Genomic DNA, 27,700 nt, shown 5'->3' with positions numbered 1-27,700 from the left:
TATCTCCCTCTTCTTCTCCAGAGTCAAAACCTCTCTCTTCCTCTTCTGAGGCAGCGGGGACATCATCACACACATGAAGGAGAGGCACGAGAGCAGCAGGAGTGCCTGCAGCAGGTAAGGCACCACCACAAAAGCGAGCATTTGGGCAGCCATGACAATGAGCGTTCACTCACGACAAGAGATGGGCAGAATATGGGGAGGATGCAAGGGCGCTCTAGCGGACGTCGGAGGAATGACGCACCACAACTAAGCTGTCCCGCGCCGTGCGCACCAAGTTCAAATTATGGGCAGGAAAAAGTCGGATTTTTTTCAAATTTTTTGCGGTTTTCAGACCATTTTGGGAATATTGGATCCTGGGACAATTATGTCCGGTAAGTGGGGATGTCCGGAAAGTAGAGGGATTACTGTAATTGGGTTATGTCGTGACATCAACCACGTGCAGATCAATAAGCATTCTTAAAGGTAAGCAAGGGCAACTGACTTGTGGTGGATCCAATTTTCATCTTACAGTATCAGTGTGGGTAGGGGTGTGAAGTACACAACACCAGTCCCTCACGGGTGCAATATTCTCACAGCAATAACACTTTCACAGGATGGTCATGGAGTCACACATTGCACTTGAACTCCACTGTTTTGGAGTCTTCGTCTAGTAAATCTAGGGATCAACGTCACCTCGTCCCTCACTCGTCCCCGACTACCCACACACTGCCCCACACTCACCCATAGTGTCTGTTCTAAGGCCTGGTGTTCATTACCGCCAGGCTAATAGATGTTATGCTTACGCGACCGTACATACATATAAACACTGTGTCAGCATCCTTGTGCCTCTCTCTCTCTCTCTCTCTCTCTCTCTCTCTCTCTCTCTCTCTCTCTCTCTCTATCACCCAGATTAAAGCCATTTTTGTCTCTCAACTTATTCCCTACCCTTCCCTGAACTGCAGTTATTACCTCGCCTCCCCTTGTCATTGTCTTCACCTGATCCCATCCTTCCTAGCTATGACTGACCTGCCAAACACACACACACACACACACACACACACTTTTTTTCATATCTGCAGATTTTTCATAAGTAGGGGTCTGACTGTATTCCTCTTGACGCTGAATATTGAGTCGATGGGGGGGTACTGTGCAATATCCAACATTTCACTTTATTCGGCATAGGGCTTAGCTGAATTACAATGGATAATTTAGAGTTTACTGTACTATAAGCATTCAGTTTTATGAAGGCAGTTTGGGTGGGTCAACCTGGGACCTCACACCGCTAGCTCAGTTGCCACATCACCACCACACATGTGCTCCCCCCCCTCTCTCTCTCTCTGTCTTTTATATTATCTACTAATTTTATTTTCTTTATTTTTTCTCCTGTTTTGACAGTACTTTTTTACATTGTAAATAATTTCTTTGGTTTGACTGTGGAGAACACGAGAGCAGGTTGATGGGCAAGTTTCCCTGGTGGGAGACTGACCGAGTACGACCCGCATATGCATGGCTATCGCTCGTGTCATTCCACTTGACAGCATCGCAGAATCAAGACTGACAAGTCTTATGGGATGTATACTATGCTATAGCTTTTATTACTGAATTACATCTGTACAGAGTATTGAAAATTCATTTATAAGTAGTTACTAGCTTAAAACAGGAGAGAGAGGGAGAGAGAGAGAGGTGAGATGGAGTAATTACACATGTGGTGGCAGTGATATGGCAACTGAGCTAGTGGTTTGAGGTCCCAGGTTGCCTCACCCAAGCTGCCTTCATAAAATAGAGCGCCTATAGGGGTTTCGTACTCTCGTTATTAATATTGGAAAGATCATATCACCTCTCTTGTAAAATCTGCTTCCAAGAAATTAGGTGTGCTAAGTCGACTCCGTGCCTTTTTTACCCCTGCACAGTTATTGAATTTATACATGGGTTTTATTTGTCCCTATGTTTAGTAAAACTCTCATTTGTTTGGGGATCCCCACATACAGCTCTTTTCAGCAGTGTGGAGTCAGAGGCTTTTCGTCTCCTCATTTTACTGGCTCCTTTCACTCTCTGTCTCTTTGCCACATTGTTGCATCTTCATCTCTTTTCTAATGCTACTTCAATGGTCATTGCTGCTTAGAACTTTCTGCTTGCATCTCTCCACCACTGTGACAAGTGCATAGCACCCATCTAGCAACAAACTCTCATCCCTTTTCTGACCAACTCTCTAATGCAAGAGAACCGTTACTCATAGTTATTCATGTATGCCACATGTCAAATCATTCTCTCTCTCTCTCTCTCTCTCTCTCTCTCTCTCTCTCTCTGTATTTCATACTGCCTATGACCTCATGTCTCTCAGATGGCTTGTGTCCAGGCATCTCGAAATGAACAGATCTTGAATTTGGCTCTGTAATATTATGTTTTCGTTTTCTTTTGGAATAATGTTGCAGACTTCTGGCTTTTGGCTCCTTCCTTGCATTTAAAAAAATATATATATATATACAGTATATATACGGTACTTACACTGGCTTCCATCCTTCTATTATACTGTACAGTAGTTCATCCACTCTAACTTAGATATTTTTGTCCTTTTGCAACTTATTTCACACAGCTCAGTAATAGAAAAAGATGGTACAGTGGCTCTACAACCTTCCTCTACTCTACTACTTTGTGACTAGCAACATGTCCCTTTGATTTCTTGTAACAGTTTAGGATGAGAGACAGTACCTTTAGGCCTTGTTGCAGTAGAGAAAGTATAACTCAGTTTCCCTTGTCTGTTGTGATTCTCTTCATCTAATTATTTTATGCTCTCAGGACAATATGGATGCTGCACGATCTGCTTTTGAGGGGTTCCTGCCACTCTACCCTTACTGTTTTGCATATTGGAAGAAGTTCAGTGACATAGAGAAAAAACACAAGGATATCAGGAGGTAATGCTATTTTGTTTAGTTTTCTCTTGTTTTTTAATGTTTCATTGGCTGTATTATTAAAACTGGAGCAAAAGTGTAAGCAAGCCTTTCCATCCCACATTGCAGTGTAGTCAACAGTGATACAGAAAGGTCATATACGTTGTCTTCATCACGTGCGTAGGAAATTTTGTAAAACTGGAGGCTTGTCCACAGCATCACAGTCTTAGTTTTAATAATTCGGCTCTTTATCCACAGCCCTAAATGAATGGATGCTGTATGTTTGGAGAGGCATATGATGAGAGTTGCATCTCTCTCATTGTTTGGCAGTAGATGAAATGCTATCTACCGCACAAGTGTAGCAACTTTCTTAGTCAGATGAAAAATATTGTACACTAGGCTTCTGTTGTTTATATGGAGCAGAGAATTTTGAAATCATAAATGATGAATGAATGTAGATGATGACTATTTCACTCGGTGCTTTGTTGACACTTATCACCTGCCTATAGCAAAGCGAGGTGTTATAGCTTTTGTCGGTGTGTGTCTGTTTGTGTTTATTTATGTATCTATTGCCAAAATATCTAGAAAAGTTGAATTTTCACCGAACCTTCAGGAAGTAGGAACTAGTGGATGTGCAGAAGTCTGTTATCTTTGGTAAAGGTTTTGATTAAAGACAACTGAATGCCAGCCACCATATGTTTTTTAAAAACAGATTGGCTTTTTGTGAAACCCGGTGACTGAATTCAGTAGAATTTTGTTAATTTTCTTCAGATTTGTTTGTAGGTAATTTGTAACATAGCCAATGATATAGTTTGGCAGATGAATTTTGTTTAGTTTGTTGTATTAACAGGTGTTCCCTATGTGTCAACAAGTGGGTTGGCGGAGGGTTAGTGCCCCTCTCTGGAAAACTATCTGTCTATCTATCTATCTATTGCCAGACGCCTCAATCCTGTTCGGGATGTCCACAAACAAATCGCCTCCACGTCGCCCTGACCCCGCCATTTCACTGCCCCGCTCCCAACTCACACCCCCTTCTCTCATATACCTCTCCACCCCATCCCTCCATCTCATCCTCAGCCTCCCCCTCCCTCTCCCCCCCTCCACCTAACTCACATACACTCTCTTCGTCAGTCTTTCACCCTCCATCCTCTCCACATGACCAAACCACCTCAGTGTATTCCTTCTAACGCTTCCTATCACATCCACATCCACACCACAACACTCCTTTATATCCTCATTTGTCAGCCTGTCTCCTTGTGACTCCACAGGCTCCTCTTAAATAACTCATTTCCACTGCTCTCACTCTTGACTTGTTGCCTTTCAGCAACGTCCAAGCTTCACTTCCATACGTTAGAGTTGGTATCACAATACTGTCATGTAGTCACATTTTCCAATTCCTCACCATCCAACCTCACTGTACATGCACGGACTTCACCTCTCTCAAAGACCATCACTTTACTCTTCCCTACATTCGCCTTTAGATTCTGTTTCTTACACACTCTCCCAAACTCATCCACCAAGCCTTGCAGCTCTCCTTTGGCTTCACTCAACAACACAATATCATCTACAAACAACAGTACAGGGAGTTTCCAAACACTACCCTCTCTCACCAGGGCCACTCCAACATCCACTACCCTACCTTGTACAGTACCCTCGCGTCCAACACGGTAATATTGTCATGCATGGGTCCCGTGTTGAACCAAAAACTTGTTGGACAAACAACAGAGCTTATGGGGAAAAATGAATTATGTCAGCAACCCTAGGAAAAGTCACCCAAATACCTACCATATACCTATACATATATTGGCACTACTGTAATTATAATAAATGGTACTGTACAATGAATGATAACTAACCTTTTAGGATAATGTTGGTGGGCTTGCTGGGAATGGAAGGTGATATCCAAGACTGTACGTAGTCCTACTTGGTCCCTGGAGGATGGCTGCTGGCATCACTAACGGGTAATGGCTGCTGCTCCTCCTCAACCTCCCTTATAAATCCTTTGAAACTCCTCTCCCCTTTCTTCTGCCTCTCGATGAATTCTAGCTTGGTGGCCTGACGGAGGTGCCGCCGCTTCTTGGGGTTCTCAGAAGGCTTCCTAGGCATCGTGAGCAGGGTAAACTGCAATAGCAAGGGCAGAAAATGCAGCAAGAAAAAAACACAGTTCAATGCAAATTATGCAACTGAGTGGCGCTGTGACGGGAGAAATTTAAACAAAACATCACGTGAGAGCAGAAGCGTTTTTCATTGGGTGACATCATGATCTTGTCACGATAGCGGGTGGGGGAGGCTACTTGATCTGAAGTTTTGATTGGCTGTCATCGTCACGGGAACGTCCAGTATGACCATGTTGGACCATGGATGATCGTGCTAGAGGCGAACTCTGCGTATTTCGCCCACTTCTCGGAGCTCCGTCAGTGTTGTACTTACGCACCCGTTTTACAGTACTTAAATCATATTAAATTGTACTAATTTTTTGCTCTCTGTGCTGGACGCGAATCGTGCTGGACAAACTCGTGTTAGACGCGAGGGTACTGTACCTCTTTTATTACCCTATCCATGTACAGATTGAACAACCATGGAGACATGACACATCCCTGTTTCAACCCAACCTTCAAAGAGAAAAATTCACTCAGTTCACCATCCACATGCACTGCAGCCTTAGCACCATCATACATACTCTTCACAGTATTCAACAACTTCCCATCTACTCCATATATTCTTAATACATTCTGCAATCCTTGTCTATCCACCCTGTCATATGCTTTCTCCAAATCCATGAAAGCCGCATACAACTTCTTTCCCTTCTCTAGAAACTTTTCCACTAAAGATCTAAGAATGAATATCTGATCTACACAACCTCTTCCCTTCCTAAAACCTCCCTGCTGTTCTCCAACTAATTCCTTTGTTCTTTCTCTAAATCTGTCAATAAGTATCCTACCATACACTTTTCCTATTATACTAAGAAGACAAATGCCCCTATGATTACCACATTTCTTTTTCCCCTTTTCCTTTGTACAAGGGAATAATTATACCTGACTTCCAATCCTCTGGGACTCTACCTTCCTCCCAGGCCAATCTGCACATCTTCCACATCCATTCTACTACTATCTCTCCCCCATGCTTCAGCATTTCACCACACACTCCATCAATTCCTGGGGCTTTCCCCAATTTAACTTTCTTCATTGCTTCCACAACTTCTATCCTACTGATTTCTTCCTGTCTTCTCACCTCCCTCCTTCTCCCAGCCATTCCCTAGCCACATTTACTCACATTACTTCCATCCTCTATGTTCAACAATTCCTTAAAGTGTTCTCTACATCTGCTCACTTTTTCTCCCTTCTCCACTAGTAATCTACCATTTTTATCTTTCACTCCCTTGCTAACTTCACTTCCACCTTGTCTTACTCTTTTCACCTCTTTCCAGAACATTTTCTTACAGTCCCTCCCCTTGACACTCAAATTCCTTCCAAATTCCTCATCCACTTTCTTCTTACTCTCTCTTACTAATCTTTTCACCTCTCTCTTTCTTTCTACATATAACTCTCTTTTCCGCCCCTCAACTTCTTCTATGCCCCTATTTCTCATCCATTCATTGTATGCTTTCTTCTTTTGTGCCACAGCCTGTCTCACCTCTTCAGTCCACCACGCTGTTCCTTGCACACCCCTCTGATTTCTCTTCATCCCACACACCACATCACATACTGCACATATTTCTTCTGTAAATATCATGCACACACCTTCCACATCCCCCATCTGCTCCAATTCATATTTGCCCAATCGTTCCTCCACTTCTGTCTTATACTCTGCCTTTTTCTCATCCTCTTGTAACCTTTCCACTCTCCTTACAAATACTCCTTCTTCCTGTCCTTCCCTTCTTCTATTTCTCCACCTTAATTAGATCTTGATTCTTGCCACCACCAAGTAGTGGTCAGAAAGTCCACTCCCCCAACCTCTATAAGCTCTTGCATCTATTACACATTTTTGCATCCTTTCATCCACACACACATAATCAGTCATTGCCTTCCGTTAATTCAGTTCACCACCCACCATTCTCATCACTCGCCATGTATACCTGTGGATCATTTTGTGCCTGAAGAGGGTATTGGCTATCACCAACCCCCTCCCAGCACAAATGTCCACTAACGCACTGCCATTCTCATCTATCTCATCAGGCACACCCCACTCACCAACTATTCCATCCACCTTCACATTCCCTACTTTACCATTCCTATCACTGATCAAAAACACTCTCTCATTACTTCCAAACTTTTCCATGCACACTTCCATATTTGTCCAGAACTCTTCTCTCACTCTGCTGCACAATCTTGCGTTGGCGCATACACACACAATTGCCCACATTTGTATTCCAACTTTCAGTCTTACCCACACAATCCTTGACTCAGCTGATCCATACTGTCTTATGCTCTTCTTCCATCTTTTACTCACAACTATACATACTCTGGAAAACTACTAACTAAAAATACGAGCAAGAAGCCTCGGACCAGGACAATCAAACAGGAGACGACTGAGGACCGAACTAAGGACATGATATGGATAGCGACATGGAATGTAAGGGTTGCAAATGATCAGGTGAAAGAAGGAGAGAGACTTTCCAGATGCTTGAGGGTGCAAAAGTGACACATTTGGATTAACGCAGACTAAATGGAGAGGCGAAAGTGGGAGAGAGTGGGAATGTGGATTGGGTGTATGCACGAGAGTAGATGAGAATGAGAAAGCAAAAGAGAGCATATGTATTGTTGTGTGCAAGAGATGGAAGGAGAACATGAGAGAGTATGGATCAGTTGGTTCAAGGATTGCGTGGGGTAAGATTAAAAGTGGGATTAAAAATATGGACGTTTTTGTGTGTGAATGCTTCAACTCAAGATCGTGCAAGCGAAGTGAAAAAAGAGTTTCGGGCAACTATGGAAGCCTACATGGAAAAGTTCAAGAGGAATGAGAGAGTGTTTTTGATTGGAGATATAAATGGAAACAAAGGGAATGTAAAGGTAGATGGAGTAGTTGGTGTGTGGGGTGTGCCTGCAGAAGTGGATGAGAATGGCAGTGCTCTAGTGGACATTGTGTGGGGAGGGGGTGGGTGATAGCCAGTACCTCTTTAGGCACAAAATGATCCACAGGTATACATGACGAGTGATGAGAAGGGTGGGTGGTGAATTGAATGATTGGAAGGCAGTGACTGATTATGTGTGTGTGGATGAGAGAATGAGGTATGTAATGGGTGCAAGAGCATACAGAGGTTGGGGGAGTGGGCTTTCGGACCACCACTTGGTGGTGATGAAAGTCGAGGTTCGGGTGTGATGGAATAGAAGGAGACAAGGATAAGAGGAAGTAGTCCATACAATGAGGGTGGAAAGGCTGCAAGAAGTTGAAAAAAAAGTTGGAATATAAGAGAGAAGTGGAGGAGTGATTGAGGAAATATGATTTGGAGCAGATGGGGGAGGTGGAAGGTGTATGCAGGACATTCACAGAAGAAATCTGTGCAGCATGTGAGTTGGTGTGTGGGGTGAAAAGAAGACATAATGGGGTGCAAGGAACAGCATGGTGGAGTGAAGAGGTGAGACTAGCTGTGGTACAAAAGAAGAAACCATATAGTGAGTGGATGGGAAGTAGAGGCATGGAGGAAGTTGAGAAGTGGAAGAAAGAGTTGTATGTTGAGAGGAAGAGAGAGGTGACAAGATTAGTAAGAGGGCAAAAAGTGAGTGGATGAGAAATTTGGAATGAATTTGAGTGTAAGGTGGAGGGAATGAAAGAAAATGTTTTGGAAGGAGGTAAAGAGTTAGACAGGGTGATACAGAAGTTAGTAGGGGAGTGAAGGATAAAAATGGTAGATTGATAGTGGAGAAGGGAGAAAAAGTGAGCAGATGAAGAGAACAGTTTAAAGAACTGGTAAACATTGAGAATGAAATTAATGTGAGCATTAGTAGCTGGAGAATGGCTGGGAGAAGGAGGGAGGTGAGAAGGGAGGAAGAGATCAGTAGGATGGAAGTAGTGGAAGCTGTGAAGAAAGTCAAAATGGGGAAATTCCCAGGAATGGATGGAGTGTGTTGCGAAAAGCTGAAGCATGGGAGAGTGATGGTAGTAGAATGAATGTGGAAGATGTGCAGATTGGCCTGGGAAGAAGGCAGAGTCCCAGAGGATTGAATGTCAGGTATAATTATTCCTTTGTACAAAGAATAAGGGGAAAATGAAGTGTGTGGTAATCATAGGGGCATTTGTCTTCTTCGTGTAATAGGAAAAGTATATGGTAGGATACTTATTGACAGAGTTAGGGAAATAACAGGGGAATTAGTTGGAGCAGAGCAGGGAGGTTTTAGGAAGGGAAGAGGTTGTGTAGATCAGATATTCTTCCTTAGGTCTTTAGTGGAAAAGTTTCCAGAGAAAGGGAAAGAAGTTGTATGTGGTCTTCATGGATTTGGAGAAAGCATATGGCAGGGTGGATAGACAAGGAATGTGGAAAGAATTAAGAATATGTGGAGTAAATGGGAAGTTGTTGCATGCCATGAAGAGTATGTATGAGGATGCTAAATCTGCAATGCATGTAGATAGTGAACTGAGTAAATTTTTCTGTTTGAAGGTTGGATTGAAACAGTAATGTGTTATCTCTCCTTGGTTGTTCAGTCCGTATATGGATGGGGTTATAAATGAGATACAAGGTAGGACAGTGGATGTTGGAGTGGCCATACTGAGAGAGGGCAGTATTTGGACTCTCCCTGTACTGTTGTTTGCATATGATACTGTATTGTCAATTGAAGATAAAGGGGAACTGCAAGGCTTGATGAATGAGTTTGGGAGAGAGTGTAAGAAACGGAATCGAAAGGTAAATGTAGAGAAGAGTAAAGTAATGGTCTTCGAGGGAAATGAAGTCACTGAATGTGCAGTGAAGTTGGATGATGAGGAAATGGAAAATAGTGCATTGAAGTCCTTGGATCGTGTGATGAGTAAGGATCGAAGTTTGGAGGATAAAATGTATGAAAGGTACAACAAGAAAGAGAGGTTGCTGGTTCTTTGAAAGCAGTAATATAGTAAGAAATAGAGAAGTGTGCGTAGAAGGAAAAAAGTCGCTTCATAATAGTATTGTGATACCGACTCTTAACATATGGAAGTGAAACATGTATCTTGTTGGAAGGACTCGAGTCAAGAGTGAGATCAATGGAAATGAGTTATTTGAGAGGAGCATGTGGCATTACATGAAGAGACAGACTAACAAATGAGGAAGTGAATGAGCATTGTGTTGTGGATGTGGATGTGACAGAAAGTGTTAGGAAAAATACATTGAGGTGGTTTGGCCATGTGGAGAGGATGGAGAGTGAGAAACTAATGAGGAGAATGTATGTGAGTGAGGTGGAAGGGGGGAGAGGGAGGGGGAGGCTGAGGATGAGATGGATGGATGGAGTGGAGAGGTATGTGAGAGAGGGATGTGTGAACTGGGTGGAGGGCAGTGAAATGGAGGGTGACAGAACAACATTGAGGTGATTTGTTTGTGTCCACCCCTTACGTGATTGATGTGTCAGACGATAGATTAATAGTATCACCTTGTTCCTATAGTGGATCCTGTATATAGATTGACAGTATTACTTTGTTCCTGTAGTGGATCCTCTTGCTGTTTTTGTTGTGGGCCCAGACTGATGACATGAGTCTGCTGGAGTGCAGGTAACTGGCCACTTCAACCTGAACACTGCCAGAGATATTTTGTTGAGGTTATATTGAAGAATTTTCTTTATGAGAATGAGGTTATTTTAGTGGTTGTTTTTGTTGTTCCTTATATGGTGCCAGGGTCATCTGAACACGAGCTCAGTGGATTGTAGGATGAAATTTCCCGTCTGCAGTCCATCATCCTTTCTCTGTGGAAAGGAAGGGAGTTGAGGGACATATGTGCTGTATAACCAGGCAGTGTAGCTGCATGGTTAGATCATTGCCACCCTGTGAGGTAAGTGTGTTGTGCCATTAAGACTGCAGTACACTGAGGGCATAGTGTAAGAAGGTCTGCACACCATAACACTCATGTCATGCACCTCATTCTCATGTTGCAGAAAATCCTATCCCATTATTAGTACAGGCACATGTAGTGGGAATAACATTAAGGTAATGGATAATTTCTTCTGTACTTTCATAGGTGTCTTGGAGTGCTTCTGATTGGAACAGAGTGTGTGCCATTCTCTGTGGACCTGTGGCTGTCACTGCTCTCCACCTTCATCACATATGCCAAGAATGATAACCTTCCATCACACTTTGTTAAGAGGTTAGTTGCATAGATAGTGAAGAAATGTCCTATTTTAAACTAATTTGCTTTTCTTTACCTTGCCTTGCCTTTCCATGTTTTGTCTTGACAAGCTAAGTGAAATAAAATTTAATCTAATCTAACTAAGCCTTGTCAAGTCTAAGTTTGATAATTGTAATACAGTACCATAAGATGGGTCTGTATGACTCACCTGGAGCAGTTAGAGTCAGTAAGGGGTAATGAGACTCAGGTATCCAGACAGTATAAGTAGGGGCATATTTGACGTTTTCATATGGTACTATATTTTGAAATCACTAATTTATATTGTAAATGAAATTTAGGGATAGCTTGCTGAAGGTAAGTGAACTATGATCAATTTTTCATTCCTGCTATTTTCACATTTTTTTTTGAGCTGTGATTTACAACAAGAAAGACAGGATTAATTGTATTTTCCTCCACTGTCTGTTGGATATATAATAACAAGCTAAGTGTCATTAATATTTATCCACCGACCAAAGTAAGGTAGCTGCTTTTGTTTATAAAATACTGTATTTTGATTTTAGACTCAGCCCCCTGGGGCAATTTGACTTGGCACTGTGGGGCAATTTATATGCTGCAACTTCATCTTGTACCATCTGGACTATTGTAGACACAACATTGTGGATTTCAAGGATAATCTCCTAGGTACAGACAGGGTACATGGCATCCTGAAGAGACATAAAGTCATGCAGTCCTCCAGGATATGCCAAAATATTTCGAGGAAGTGGGTTGCAGTCTCTGATGAGGTCATATTGACCTACTTTAAAAAGCTAGAAGACAGCCATAGGGGAGTACCTCCTGCAGACATCATTAACTACTACGAAACCAACATCACAGATGATCCTAAGGTAAAGCTCCAGATATTCCGGCATGATGTAAAATATGTGGAGCGTGTCATGAATACGACGAAGAGTTCAGCATCTGTCACGTTCTCCATCACTGTCAGTGGAAAGCACATTAGTCCATATGTTGTTTACAGGGCTGAACGCTTGCAGCAGTCATGGATTGTAGGAGAACCAGTCGATGTTTATAACCGAAGTTCTTTTGGCTGGTTCGATGCAAATTGAAGCAGAGGGAGTGGAGAGGCAGGTCTCCTGAAGGCTCACAGCCAAAGGACAATACTGGGCAAGAAGGCATCGAAGGTCGGGGAGATTCGAATGAATGTTTCATTAAAGGAAGGCCCACTGAGTCCAATTGGTGCACATCAGGAGTTGATAAATAGTATTTTTACTTTTTAAATACAGGTATACCCCATTTTAATGATGCTATTGGTTAAGTAAAACCCATCGTTAGGCAGGGTATCATATCTCGGGGTAGGTTTAACATGTAAAGTAATGGGATACGTTTTTCAGCCTTGAGTTCCCCCCCCCCCCAGCCAAGTCCTAAACCCACCCAAATGAGTCCAAAAACAAGTTTATAACCAATCTAAATAGCCTAACAGCTGTAAAAGAAGCTAACCTAAGCCTAACACCTCTAAATAACTCACTAAAACCAACCAATAAAATCTGAAAATTGTCATGTTTAAGCCTGGAAAAAATCAAGCTTAGTAAACTGTTCCCCAAAATGACAATGTTCACCCCACCTGTGGCTAAAACACATTAATCTAAGTCTAAAAACAGAGTATAAGAAACCCAAACACAGAATTTTAGTCTGAAATATCATCAGAATTTGTTTTAAAAAATCAAAACCCTTATTTATGCTGGAGTTTGGCCATCGTTAGGCGAGGTATGGTGGTATTGTATTTCTACCCCCATCGTTAAGCCGGGGCATCGTATCTAGGGGCATCGGATATCAGGGTATATCTGTATGTTTTTTCTGTGTTAAAATCCTACATATGAAGTTGGATCATTTGTGTTTCATTACCCATACAGTAATACTTTTTAACCCTTTGAGATTCCGATGACACATTTTTGTGTCATTTCAAATCCAACCTCAGAGATTCCAGTGACACGTTTGTGTCATTTTAAGATACTTTTGGAAAACTTTCACCATAAATCACGTTTACTCGTCATAACAGGGACTCAAGCATGACATCGTGGAATGATTACTCTATACATGGTGGGTACTGCACAGCCGGTCTGCCTCACGGCTTTGTCTCTTTATTAATTTGTTTTTCAACAGCAAGGTATAAAATTTTTGGTTTTTGCCTAACTCCAACATGTCAGTTTGACTTTTTATTTTTGTTGTTTACCTTTTTAGAACATGCTACAATAAAGTACAACTATTCAGCTTTAAAATGACACCAAAACCAGCATTCTATCTTGAAAGCTATAATTAAACAGACCGATCAAAGAAAAAGATCACTAAGCAAGTATGCAACTGAGAATCTTACAAAATTGTGCATTTTTTTTCTTTTGCTTTACTCTGCAGTAACATGCATAAATTGCCATAAACTGTATATCTTTATAAAAGTAAGTTATTGTAGTTTTGCAAGGTTTAAACCAGATTTACATTTTTTTTTTTTTTTTTGTCCCCATATATTTTTCTATGGCATGGTATAAAATTTTTGGTTTTTGCCTAACCTCAATTTTTTTTTTTTTTTTTTTAACATTCATTCATTCATTGCCAGACGCCATGTATCCCAAACGGGGTGGCCAAGGGCTTAGAGTTAATTGTTTTACAGGGAGGGACACTAATCCTCTACCAACCCCACTTGACACATAGGGATGCCAACAGCATCTGGTGTTCCCAGGCAGTCACCCATCCAAGTACTAACCTGACCCAACGTTGCTTATACTGCGATAAAATACAACTCTTCAGCTTCAAAATAACATCACAACCAACATCCTATCGTAAAAGTGTATTCACACTGACCGATCAAAGGAAAAGATTGCGAAGCAGATACGCGGCCGAGAATCATAGAATAGTGATTCTTTTTCCTTTCACATTACCACACAATAAAATGCAGAAATAACAATAATCTGTATGTCATTATAAAGGTAATTTTTTGTAGTTTTGCATGGTTTAAACCAGATTTATATATCTTTATTTATTTATATTATTTTTTTCAGAATACTGTATTTTTCTTTGACTAGGTATAAAATTTTTGGTTTTTGCCTAACTACAAATTGTTGTTTTCACCTTTCATATTCTTTGTTTTCCTTTTTTATACATACTGCAGTAAAGTACAGTACAACTATTCAGCTTTAAAATGACACCAATACCAACATTCTGTCACAAAAAGTGTATTTTCACAGAGCGATCAAAGAAAAATATCGTGGCACAAAGATTTGGGTCAGTACAAGAACTCCTGACTCTTGCACAGACAATCTGCCTGGCCCAGGAACTTGATAGGGTTAAGTGCCCTAAATGTTGCACTACAAACTATAGTACAATGAAAAATAACCAGAAGTGAGTCAAATAGCCCCATCTCATGGTATAACTAACCCAATATTTATAACTTTATATAATTCAAATACTGTATGTTTAGTTTAACCAAACCAAACCAAGTCCAGCACAGCACAACACTACTCAACACATCGTAGCGTAACATAAACAGGCTAGATCTAATTTACATGAACTTGCCTTTATCTGGTAGCCTGTGTGAGAGAGGTCTGGAGAGTGTTGGTGGTGCGTGGCATAGTTCGCCATTGTGGGATGCCTGCATCAATCATGAGCAGAGCCAAGGAGACCTGGTGGCTGTCATGGACCTTTACAGCTGCCTTGTCGCAACACCACTCAAGCTCTACAACAAACACTGGGACCAGTGAGTTATATCACAGAGGAAGAGGAACTGGGAGAGGTATTGGAGGGATTAGGTAGAGGTTGTAGAATCATGGATGGAGATGTATGTGAAAAGAACATTCCTGGAGGAAAGGGAGCATGAGAAGTGTAGCGGGGGTTAGATGGGAAAGGAGTATTAGCATATATGGAGGTGCACATGATTAGAACTGTATTGGAGAAGAAGAAGTAGGAAAATAGTTGCTTGGATTAGGTGGGCATCCCTTTTTTAACCCATTCATCATGATGTAATGTTCTTTGTATTCATACCAACCTTAGATAATTTTGCTAAGCTTAAGACTTTTATAATGGAGGAGGCTAGATCTGGCCATCATTAACCCCTTCATTTGTGGGTGCTTTCCTCAGTCTGGGAGGAATAGGAATAAAAGTACAAGCTATGTCACGGGTTGAAGAGCCTAAATTGAGTTACTAAAAAAAAAAAAAAAAAAAGATAAGAAGAAAGGAAAAAAAAAGACTTTGGCAGGTTTATGTAATATGCATCTGTGAAGAAAAAAATAAATGTGTAGATAGTTTAAACCTGTAAGTTCGGACCTGGATTTTTGGGCTTGAGTGATGTGTTACTAATTATGTAATACTGTAATCACCTACTTTTGTATATTCTTGTTCCTGAATCCAATGGAGTTGCACATAAGATGTTGCACCCCTTGTTTAGCATATAAATCACCAAAATAATCTTTACCCCACAAACATCACAAAGTGACAGTTTTGTGGGAGACCAAAGATGAAATGGAAGGATGGGGTGAAGAGGTATATGAGTGAGGGGGTGTGAGTTGGAGGTAGGGCAGCCTAATGGGAGAGGGCAGGGTGACACGGAGATAATTAATGCCCACCTCTTTTGGGATCAAGGCATCAGGCTATTGATAGATATTTTATTGTGGTAGATATTTGTGAGCTAAGAAGTCCAGATGTTTGAGTGATAAATGAATGTATGTACAGAATGTTCCATTTCAGTGGACACTGTTAACCATATGAAAGAAACTAATTTTTATTTTAATTCTTGCTTTCTCCTGACAGTTTTATGACATCTTTCCACCCGCCCTAATGTAATATCTACCAAATCTTGACAGCTTCCTGGCCCTAGTTCGAGATCACCACCCTCGTAATCTTCTGTCAGTCGAGAGGTACCAGGTACTGCGACGACAGGCTTGTGAAGAACTGGGTATTAAGTACACCCCAACCAGCCTTGTACCACCTAAGACAGTGAAGAAGGTATTTTTTATTTTATTTATTTATTGTTCACTGATGTAGTGCTGCTCTTGGGTGTCTGTCCTTTCCTCTCCTCCAACCTTCTTTCCTTCCATGCTCTTCTGTCTTTCTTTCCTTCCTTCTTTCCTCGTCCTTCTGCCTATGGGTGACTTTAGACTCTTCTGTCTTTCTTTCCTTCATTCTTTCCTATTCCTTCTGCGTGTGGGGACTCTACACTGAGTGACAAGCCAGATGGTTTCCTGTACACCAGGAAACCATTTACTATACTGGGTGGTAACCATATAACCAGAGTTTTGCACATGGTGGATTAGTGGGTAATTATGACGCTCCAGTCGGATTGAACCTGTGCAGGTTTATGTCAAAGGGGTGGTTGGGGTTTATTGCTCACATAATGCCACTCAGGGATGAGTGAGGCTGGTCATTCTCATCTTAAATGTCAGGACCAACTTGCCTAGCCCTGGGCTCGTACACTCCACATGGGGCAACGTAGGATTGGATGATGAATGAATGAATTAATGATTTATTTTTGTTGGACACAAGCCCAAAGGGAGAGCAGTGGAAATGAGTTATTTGAGAGGAGCATGTGGAATCACGTGGAGAGAGCGACTGACAAATGAGGAAGTGAAGGAGTGTTGTGATGTGGATGTGATAGGAAGCGTTAGGGGAAACACATTGAGGTGGTTTGGTCATGTGGAGAGGTGGGAGAGCGAGAGACTGATAAGGAGTGTGTATGTGAGTGAGGTGGATGGGGGGAGAGGGAGGGGGAGGCCAAGGATGATATGGACAGATGGAGTGGAGATGTATCTGAGAGAGGGGGGTGTGAGCTGGGAGTAAGGCAGTGATATGGTGGGAGACAGGACGACATGGAGACGATTTGTTTGTGGCCACCCCTTAGGCTGCGGCCACACCAAATGCGATCAGTGGGACGACTTGAGCAGGGAGGAATGAGGCAACGCGATAAAACACACTTAAATCCTATGTGGGTGGCCACACTGAATGAACGGGGAAGTTTGTTGCCCCGCTCAACACTCATCGCTATGCGATGCAGCATGTTCCAAAATGTCGCACACTGCCTAGCGACATCCCCACTCCCCAGGCATTTGCTTCATCATTCAGTCGTGCTGGTGCTGTGTGTTGGGGCAGTTGGGTTCTGGTAATTATGTCAACTGAACACATTAGGAGTCGTGTACCACAGGAGAGCTGTGTGGGATTTAAATGATCCACTCCACCAAAATACTGGAGTTATGAAGAAACACTGGGAAGATATTTGTGAATAACTGCATACAGATGGTATATTTAATTGAGTATTATTTTGTCATACGATTGCTTAAGTAACGATTGTTCCACTGTTGTTATAAAACCTACCAAAGACCATTAATGTCTAAAATTAATACTAGTATTTAGTGCTCTATTCCCATTATTACACTGTAGGCTTAAAACTAATAAACAGATACGTGTATACACTATATGTATGTGTATATGTATATACAGTAATCCCTCCACTATCGTATGTAATAGAGCCAAAGGCATGTCCGGAAAGTAGTCCTGTCCAGATAGTGGGCCCCTGCCTCCTGGACTTGTACTTATGGACCCAAACCTAGCCTAACTCAGAACAACACCTACATAACTCTCTACTGGACATGCATAGCACCTGTTTAAGACCCTATTCACACCAATAAGAGACATAAAAGAGTGAAATAAATGCAGAAAAACCAGAGAATGAGGTTTTAGAGGTGAGTATATACAATATTAAACATTCTGGGCACTTACAACAAGTCCCTGTCTCCTGGACTGGTGCATATGGACCCTAACCTAGCCTAACTCAGAAAAAAAAAACCTTCTGGACATGCATAGCACCTAAGACCCTATTCACACCAATAAGGGACATAAAGAGTGAAATGAGGTTTTAGAGGTAAGTATGGAAAGTGCAGTACAATATGAAACATTCAGGGTCCATGGCCATCCTGATGAATAACCCACCTCCTCTCAGACTCTGACAGTAAAAAGGTGTACCTGAAACACCTGCAGTACATGAAGTCTTGCACTGAACTTAGTCATTTGCACTCATAATTCCATTTTCTTAACACTGCGCGCTCTAGTCTTACTTGTGCTCCATTGTACCTTAATGAAATCAGTGATGCATGCTGCACTAAAGTCTTTCCACTCATAAAACCATTTTCATAACACTGTGCACTCTAGTCTTATTTGTGCTCCATTGTTCCTTAATGAAATCAGTGTTGCACTCTGCACTTAAGTCTTTGCACTCAGAATTCTAATTTCTTAACACTGTGCACTGTTTTTTTTCACTGCACAACACAGTAAATTCCGAGTGGTCTAGTTCCGAGTTCTTGCTGTTTATTCACTGTCAGAGTCTGAGAGTAACTGATGCAGGTGGCCTAGGGGTGCGTCACTGGGACGTGGTGATGGACTACCCACTGCAGACGACTCTGAAGAGAGGCGCAGACTCACGTCTAGTGGCGACTCCACTGTGGCAGATTTGCTGGGCTGTGGCTCGGAGGATGAGGGCCTGTCTTGGGGAGGCAATGGTGTGGAGCCAGGGCTGGGCACAGCGGGGATCACGGGTCTGAAAACACTGTCAATGGTTGATTGACGCAAGGAACGATGATTTTGGCAATTAATGATGCGCCGCCTGGAAGTGCGCACTTCCTTCACGAGTCCCAAGGGCCCCATCTCCCTGTCGCAGTCCAGGTGTTCCAGGTAGTCGAGAACGAACTCTACGTGTTCCCTTGGTGTGCTTAGCTTGGGGATGGCTGGAGTAGTGTCACGCTGAGAGGAGTCCGCATCATCGTCATCGTCCTTTTTGGAATTTTCAAGCTGTGTACTGACACCTGCAACTGAAGATGCAATCTTGATATTAGACATGGTCTGATACCTAGGAGCACCCTCATCGTCATCCAACCACTCACACACTTTGTCCACATCAACATCGTCACCATGTGCACTTAGACGTGCATGGAAGTCGTCCACGTCGAAACCTAGAAAATTGTGCTCCACATCCGTTCCGAGAAGCAGACAAGACCAACCATTTTCTAGAGTCTTGACAGGGGCTTCCTTCCATGCACTGGCTCAGTTGTAGATTGCAGACTTGATGTAGTGGCAAAAGTTTTCCAAAGTCCCCTTGCCTCGCGTCCCTGCGCTCGTCCTCATGAACAGCCATCGCCTCGTCCAGGAACTTCCTTCGGTACAGTCTCTTCGTTGCCACAATCACTCCTTGGTCCACTGGTTAGATGAGAGCTGTCGTATTAGGTGGCATAAATATGCACCAAATCCTTGTCGCACGGGTGGGCAGGTGCATTATCCAAGAGAAGGAGGGCCTTTACCTGGTCGCGCGGGATTCCCAATGTGTTCGTCTGGTAATGGATGACCTCTTTGACTAAATGGCAGTGGAACCAGTCTTTGAAGATCTGGGCAGTGAACCAAGCCTTCAAAGAATGGTACCAAATGACAGGAAGGACATCCATCACCACACGAAGACACCTAGGCTGCTTTGCTTGGCCAACAATAACGGTCTTGAGACGGTGCATGCCATTAGCATTGGCACAACACAAAGCAGATATCCTTTGCATGGAGAGCTTGCGGCCAGGTACACGCTTCTCCATCTCCTCAGCTAGAGTGTTCGTTGACAATGAGCAATAGAATAAACCAGTTTTGTCAGCGTTGTAGACTTGACCAAGAGTGAGGCCCTCCCTGTCGATCAAGCCCTTCACCTTGTGCCAAAACTCCTCTACTCCATCCTCGTTGGCGTCCAAAGCTTCACCATGGACCTTACGGTTGGTAACGCCATGCCATAACTTGAACGTGAAGAGCCAACCCTCGGATGCCCTGAAGTCTAGGGCGTCGTGAAGCCTTGCGAACTTCTCAGCAGCAGCCTTCAGCTCCTTGGCACGTACCAGCACACCAACAGCACGTTGTTGTTGATACCAAATGAACATGGAACAGTCGACTTCAGCATACCAGGGAGTAAACATCATCTTCCTCTCCACGTTGTGTTTGTTCTTCGACGAGAAGTCAGCCGTGTACTGCATGAGTTTGTTACGGGATCTCTTGATATCATACAAAGTAGATCGGGCCAAGTTGAATTCACGGAGGATGCTTGAGGTTGACCATCCCGCGTCCACTTTGTCCAATATCTCCCTCTTCTACTCCAGAGTCAGAACCACTCTCTTCCTCTTCTCAGTGGCGGGGCCATCATCACACACATGAAGAAGAGGCAGGAAAGCAGCAGGAGAGCCTGCAGCAGGTAGGGCACCACCACAAAAGTGAGCATGTGGGCGGCCATGATGACGAGCGTGCACTCACAACAAGGGACAGGCGGTAAGTGGAGAGGATGCAGGGGTGCTCTAGCAGATGTCGGCGGAACTATGCACCAAAACACAGCTTGTCCGTGCCGCGTGCGCTGAGTTCAAATTACGGGGAGGGAAAAAAGTCGGATTTTTTAAATAGATTTTTTGCAATTTGGGGGCAATTTTGGGAATATTAAATCCCGAGACCAAAATGTCCGGAAAGTGGGCTTCCGGTTAGTACAGGGATTACTGTATACAGGTTATCCCTTAATTCACGTGAACTTTTTTCACACGATTTCGGTTATCCACGAATTTTTCGTACAATAATTAAAATAAAATTATAGTACTGTATTCAAATAAGTAATTTCAATATACAAGAGAAATAAATAAAATATAAAAAATGCCTACCTGCTGCCCGTGTGCACACATATATGTATGTGTGTGTGTATGTGTGTGTGGGAGCCTGGGAGATCGGTCTACCACACACCACACAGTCAGTTTGAATCCGACGGGCGAACCATGCATGACTTGCAAATCGTTATTTGTGGCTTATTTTCCTGCCTTCCAGTAATTGCTTGCCTTGTCTGTCAACATGGGGCATAAGTGTAGTGCTAGTGATACATGTGGTAACACCAAAACTGACTTGTAAAGTGATGTTGCTGACAGAGAAAGTTAAAGTGTTGGACAAACTCCAGGGAGGAATGTCGGCGACAATTCTCCGTCAGGATGATTCCCCGTCATTTATTTACATACCAGTTTATTTAGCAAGTACAGTACACTAGTTTTTTACTTATATGAGTTATAAAATCCCCCTGAAAATTAGTTATTAAAGTATTAATTAATCAATAATAAATATATTAATAGAATGACGGGGAATTGTCCATGTTTTGACGGTGAATTGACTTGATGGAAAATTGTCTCAGAATCGTATGTTTGGGGTGAGTCAACTGTTCATACAATAAAGAAGGAGAACGTAGCATACGGGAGACAGTGAGAGCTAGTGCACCAGACTGCTAAAGTGTCTCCACCTACGCCTGTGAATTGTCTTGTAACCGCATGTTTGGGGTGAATGAGTCAACTGTTCATACAATAAAGAAGGCAGAATGTAGCATACGGGAGGCAGTGAGGGCTAGTGCACCAGACTGCTGAAGTGTCTCCACCTACGCCTGTGTTTGTCAGATTTCAGTTTTAAATTTGTTACATTTTTGTTGTTTTTAATACTTTATGCTAGTTTATAAGGTGTATGTAGTGCATAAACAGTATTATTCAGATGTAATATACGTATAGACATGCATAATTATGTGCAAACAAGGACAAAACATATACGCAAATTTACCACATACGCGAAGGGTCTGGGAACATAACTCTCGCGTTAATTAAGGGCTTACCTATATATATATATATATATATATATATATATATATATACACACACAGTATTCCCTGTAATGACTGGATGCCCATTTCCGAGACACCCCAATTTCCGGACATTTTGGGCCTGGTCCTTCGGAACCCAAAAATGGCCAAAAAATGATAGAAATCCAAAAAAAATCAGAATTTTTTCCCACCCATAATTTGAAATTGGCATGCGGCGCCGAACAGCTGTGTTTACACATAACCCCTTCACCCCTTTCTTCCTCCCCCCTCCCCCCTCCCCAGTTACCACCTATCTGCCATCATGAGTAGATGCTCATCTCAGTGGATGCCACACGTGCTCATTTTTGTGAATGAACGGTGAATAAACAGCAATACTTTGCCACTAGACCACATGGGAATTTACAGTGTTGTGCATTGTTAAGAAATTAGAATTTAGAGTGCAAAGGATTAAGTGTGGAGTGCAAACTGGCAGTTTAAACTGGCGTGGCGCAGTTAAGACCAGAATGTGCAGTGTTAAAGAATTATAACTCACAGTACAAAGAATTAAGTGCAGCACAACGCTGGATTTCTGTGCGTGCTTCAAGAGCATTTTCACTGCCAGAGACTTAGAGGAGGCGGCCATAGACATGCTGTAAGTACCCTCAACCTTGCTAAATATTTTCCATATTCACTTCTATTTCCTCATTCTCTGGTTCCTTTTAATTTATTTCATGCTTTTTGTCCATTATTGGTGTGAATAGTGTCTTAAATAGGTACTATGCATGTCCGGTAAGGAATTATTTAGGTGGGTTTCAAAGTTTGGCTGGGTTAGGGTCCATAAGTACCAGTCCAGGAGGCAGGGGCCCAATATCCGGACAGGCTCAATTTCCGGACATGCCTTTGGCTGTATTACATTGGATATTGGGAAGATTACTGTATATATGTATGTACATACATACTGTGTGTATATATATATATATATATACATATACATATATATATCCTGTGTGTATATATATATATATATATATATATATCTATATATATATATATATATATATATATATATATATATATATCCTGTGTGTATATACATATATATATATATATATATATATATATATATATATATATATATATATATATATATATATATATATATATATATATATATAAACACACACACACAGTATGTGTATATATATATATATATATATATATACACACACACAGTATGTGTATATATATATATATATATATATATATATATATATGTATGTATATATATGAGGCCCCGTGTGCGGTTTTGTTGTAAGTACAGTACAATCCCTGGTATCCGGTATCCAGACAAACGGAATACTCAGAAAAACGGGAAAATTCAAGGGCTGGTAAAAATGTCAATAAGTTATAACTGTGCGCCAATTTGAATTGACCGCCAAACTGCCATTTTATCATGTCATGCGAGGCTGGGTGAAGTCGGACTAAGTGAGGTGAAGGCATTTCTGGCTAATGTAAATCCCTAGTAAATCCTCTTACCCAGTCCTCCACTTCCCTTTTTCCCCTACTTGAATTCAGTCATCCTCCACAATTTCCACAAATCACCAGACTGCTTTTTACCACCAGACAGTAAACAAGCTCTCTTGCTGTTGTGTTGTTCTGATGGACGGTAATGTCAACACTCCAAAATGTCTAAAGAGCAAACTAAACGTAAGCGTGTCGTGCTTACCTTGAAACAGAAGCTGGACATATGCAACAGATTTGAAAAAGGCGAAGATTATAAAACACTGATTACTGAATATAATGTAGGAAATTTAACGATTTATGATATCAAGGCCTAGGCATCCAAGCTCAATGAATTTTTCATGAAAAGCGAGACAAGTAAGTCCATTGAAAAAAGGCATACTCTTCATCATTCGAGTGGTTTTGCTTAGAAAGATCTAGGGGAGCACCTATTTCTGGTCCTCTTATATAAGAAAAAGCAAGAGAGTTTCACAGTAAACGAATAGACAAGTCGAGTGTGATTTCAGTATTGGATGGTTAAAATGTTTCTAAGACAGGCATGGAATTTGTAAACCAGACATCTCGGGAGAGAGCAAATCAACAAACAGCAAACGCCGGTGTTTTTCTTCCTAACGGACCGACTCTAACTTGCACCGCATAAATTCATCTTAGAACGCATGTGTGCTGGCAGAGATGAAAAAAAAATGTTAATGGGAATGAAGGTTTACTTTGTTGGAAGAAAAAAAAATAATATGCTTGCTCTTCATATGTAAATCATGTACTGTATTTTATTTTGTGCAAAACAGCTGATTGGCGGGTAAAGGGTGGAATGGTGGCGGTCAGTCTGGGCCGGGACCGTAAACAAAACTCACGTGGGGACACAGGTGTCGTGATAATTCACCAATAAATATTCAGGATTTTATTTCTTTAGTTTTCCATTTTTATGAGTACAGTACATACAACAAATTATTCGGTAGTTATGAGAATGGACTTGTGCACTTTGCAGAACTGCAAACCATTGCATGCACATGCATTATGACCATGGTGTGTGTTTATGAGGCAATTTTTCACGTGGAATCTCTTAGTGTGCCCCATGATGTGAGTGGTGAGTAACTGAATTGTATTTACTGCTGTGATAATTATCGCCTTTGTATAGATTTGAATATCAGAACTACGGGAAGAATCTGTAACCGGGAAGGTAAATTCCCCAAGCCGCCCGGTTAACTGGGATTGTACTGTACCTCCTTAACCCCTTAACCGCGGGGCGTCACTTTCGTGACGCTTGGGAGCAAGGGATCATACCGCGGGGCGTCGCTTTTGTGATTCTGTGTTATTTTGAATTCACCCGGGCTTCCAAGTGGGGGCTTGTATCATCTATCAGTACTGCCAATGTCCAACACTAGTCAGCACTCCTAATCTCATCTGTACTCCCATCCATTGTTGACAATTTAGCCATTTCTCCCCGTTCTTGACTCCCCTCCCTACCCCCCCTCCATTACACTATCCTCTCGCCTGCCCGGCCGTGCTACGCTAAGTAAATCTTCCCTGGAATTTTTCACTGATTTCATCCATTGAAATAAGCCCTATGCCCTATTCTTATACCAAATAATATATACAAGAAAGAAATAAGGTAAGTGAGAGTGCCATACACCTGGAATTGGCTAATTATCACCTGACAACACCTCAAGTGCACTCATTCGCTAATTTTCGCTGTTTTTTTCCCCTTGAAATATGCCATATAATCTATTTTCGTAATAAATATACATGTAAGGAGGGAAGGGAGAAGCCTAAGTGATATTTACATTCACCTGGAACTACCTAATTTATAATGTATTGTCTAGATTTCCTGCCAATCATTTCAGTGAAATACATAGCTGTTTCAAGAGCTACGTTGGTAGTACTGAATAACCCCTAAGTAGGCCTCAACCCGGGCCGGCCCTCCTTTATCAGTTCTCTCTCATCTTCCGAAGAGGAGGTACGGCTCATCCTCTTGCTGACTTCAGGGCCTTTTTTCACCCCCATGCAAAGGGCCCTGTGACCTTTACCCCCTACTAAACCTCGTGTGGAAAGAGGTAAAGGGCTGACAATTGATAAAAGAGTGACTACGATCTTTCTATTGAGTAAAACAGTGCAATTGGAATTGTAAATAATGTGTAAATAATGTGTAAACAGCAAGTGAAAGTAATGAATGTAAATAAACGTGAACAGTGGAAAATAGTTTTATAAGTTACTTCAAGTGACAGTGCATAGCACAGCGTAAATAAAATAGAAATGTAAATAACGTAAATAAAATAGAGAACGTAAATAGAAATGTAAATGAGTAGTATTATAAGAATACAAGTATATACCCTAGGAGTAATGAAAGTGAAAGTTTCACTATAGCATGTCTGAATACTATGAGTTATGAGAGTGAAGATGAAAGTGATATTCACTCTCAAAGCTAGTATACAGGACGAGAAAGTGAATGCTACGTATTTTACTGAAAGAAATTGAATCCCTACAGTGACAATAAACTAATACTACTGAAGGAAACTTATGGATAAAGACTGTAGATATATATAAGTATTATATAGTAATAGAAATATAAAGTGTGAGGGGTTTTATGAATAATAAATGACAGAGTATCAAGAGCGAACTAGCGCAAGTGCAGCGGTCAGACGCGCTCATAATTTTCATTGCTTTCACAGTGGGTTTTTTTTTGGAGTATGGATCTCAAACTACTTGAAAATCATAGAGTTGTGTTTATAGTGTTAATATCTGGCTGTGGTAATCATATTACGGGTTGTCGGGAAGTGTAAAGTGGAGACTTCGTTACCCAACTTCAGAGGTCTCCACAAGTCCTACGGTAACGGACGAAGGCTCAACAAACATTCCAGGAGAAAGCTGAAGGTATGTGCCATAAGCATATGTAATTTTGATATTCTAGGACTAATAACTGATTTTTGGCAAATATTTTTTGAGAGTCTGTCGGAGCCCGAATAACCCTGCATCACACGCAAAACATCGGTAAACATGCCCGCGGTGTAGAGGTTAACCGAAATTGAGTTTTCTGCTTATACCACTAATTTGACCCTTCCTCTAAATCCGAGGCATGTCAGATACATCAAAACAGCACTGGAAATAGGGTTGAAAGTCTTCTGAAGAAGACTGGTGAAATCGATTTTTGTAGTGGGCTGGTTTGACAGGTCTCATGTGCGAGGGGTTTTGTTTTAAACGCCATGACAGGAGCCGGCAACACCGCCAATGTTTTTGCTATGGTATGTTTGCTACCGTTAGCATCTAACAATTTCTATGAGGAATAACATACATTTTTTACCATGTTTTTAAGTAAATTTTTCCGATGCTCTTACATGTTCTGGAAGGTCAAACTCATTTTGCATTAACTCATAAGTTCATATGCTGATGATTATGATGTGTGCTGTTTTTAGCTACGTTAGAGCTTGGTGTTGGTGGTACTGCATCTCCCCCAGTTTTTTCCCTCGCTTTCAACCACGTGCACAAGCCTGTTTCAAGCACCCTATTTTACGATCATTGTGGTGATAATTTATTCCGATAGTGAATACGTGGATGACCTATGTGCTGGTACAAGAAGGCCGGCATGATGAAGACCCTGTCGCCTTCAAAGTGAGTCATTTTTACTGCCGCAAGCAGCCTGATGAAACTGGTGCACGTGGTGATAGTAAGCCACAAGTGGATAGTGGAGATAGTGATGATATTGATGGTGATGGTGATATTGTGGCATTACCTGTGGCTCATGGGGGTGGTGATAGTGCTCCTGGTGGCCAAGGGCATGGCTAGGAAAGTGGTGAAGGGCCTGGAGTTGCTGGTGGTGCTAATGATGGTGATAGTGTGGCATTATGTGTGGCTCATGGGGGTGGTGATAATGCCCCTAGTGGCCATGGGCATGGCCAGGATGATGGTGAAGGGTCTGTAAATGGTGGTGGTGATGGTGATGATGGTTAAGCATTATTAATGTTGCATTAAGTTGAACTGTGATGTCATACGGTCCCAATAAAATGGCCACCAATGACCAAAACCATTAAATATTCTCAAAATATTGCCTATGCATATTATGATGATGTTTTTCTCTTTATTATGATTACTATATTAAGAAATTTATGCCCAAAATAACTGAGTTATTATTGGTTGAATCGGAATGAACTTTGAGTGAAAATTTTGTTACTATGAAACACTGGGTGTTCCATGCTGCAGTGTGTGATATAACCAAATTATGATAATATATTCATATTGAGCATCATAAACTCTTTACTTTGGTGTTTGATTAAAGTTGCTATCTTTATTAGTAACTGAGTTATACTTTGTTGAAGTTGCGTAAACAGACACACCAATTTTGGCCCTTTTGAAAAAAACCTAGTTTGTATATAGTCATTAATATTATTTTAAAATATTAACAAAACAGTCTCATTCTGCATAAATCACCCTTCATTT

At 41.6% G+C, this 27,700-nt stretch overlaps 1 protein-coding gene across 1 annotated transcript in view; it reads left to right on the top strand.

Moving 5' to 3' along the window:
* The window catches only part of LOC145401925 (uncharacterized), a 443,277-nt gene that overhangs the window by 7,463 nt on the left and 408,114 nt on the right, over positions 1-27,700 (top strand). The window contains exons 2-5 of the mRNA XM_080274030.1: positions 2,776-2,891; positions 11,002-11,127; positions 14,684-14,851; positions 15,954-16,095. Of these exons, the coding sequence (XP_080130156.1) occupies positions 2,776-2,891; positions 11,002-11,127; positions 14,684-14,851; positions 15,954-16,095 (552 nt within the window). The remainder of the gene's footprint in view (positions 1-2,775; positions 2,892-11,001; positions 11,128-14,683; positions 14,852-15,953; positions 16,096-27,700) is intronic.

This window comes from Coenobita brevimanus, chromosome 57 (genome assembly GCF_032717465.1).
Source record: "Coenobita brevimanus isolate Jiangsu-jjx chromosome 57, ASM3271746v2, whole genome shotgun sequence".
In the NCBI taxonomy this organism is placed as follows: domain Eukaryota; kingdom Metazoa; phylum Arthropoda; class Malacostraca; order Decapoda; family Coenobitidae; genus Coenobita; species Coenobita brevimanus.
This window is presented reverse-complemented; position numbering and strand designations above follow the sequence as displayed.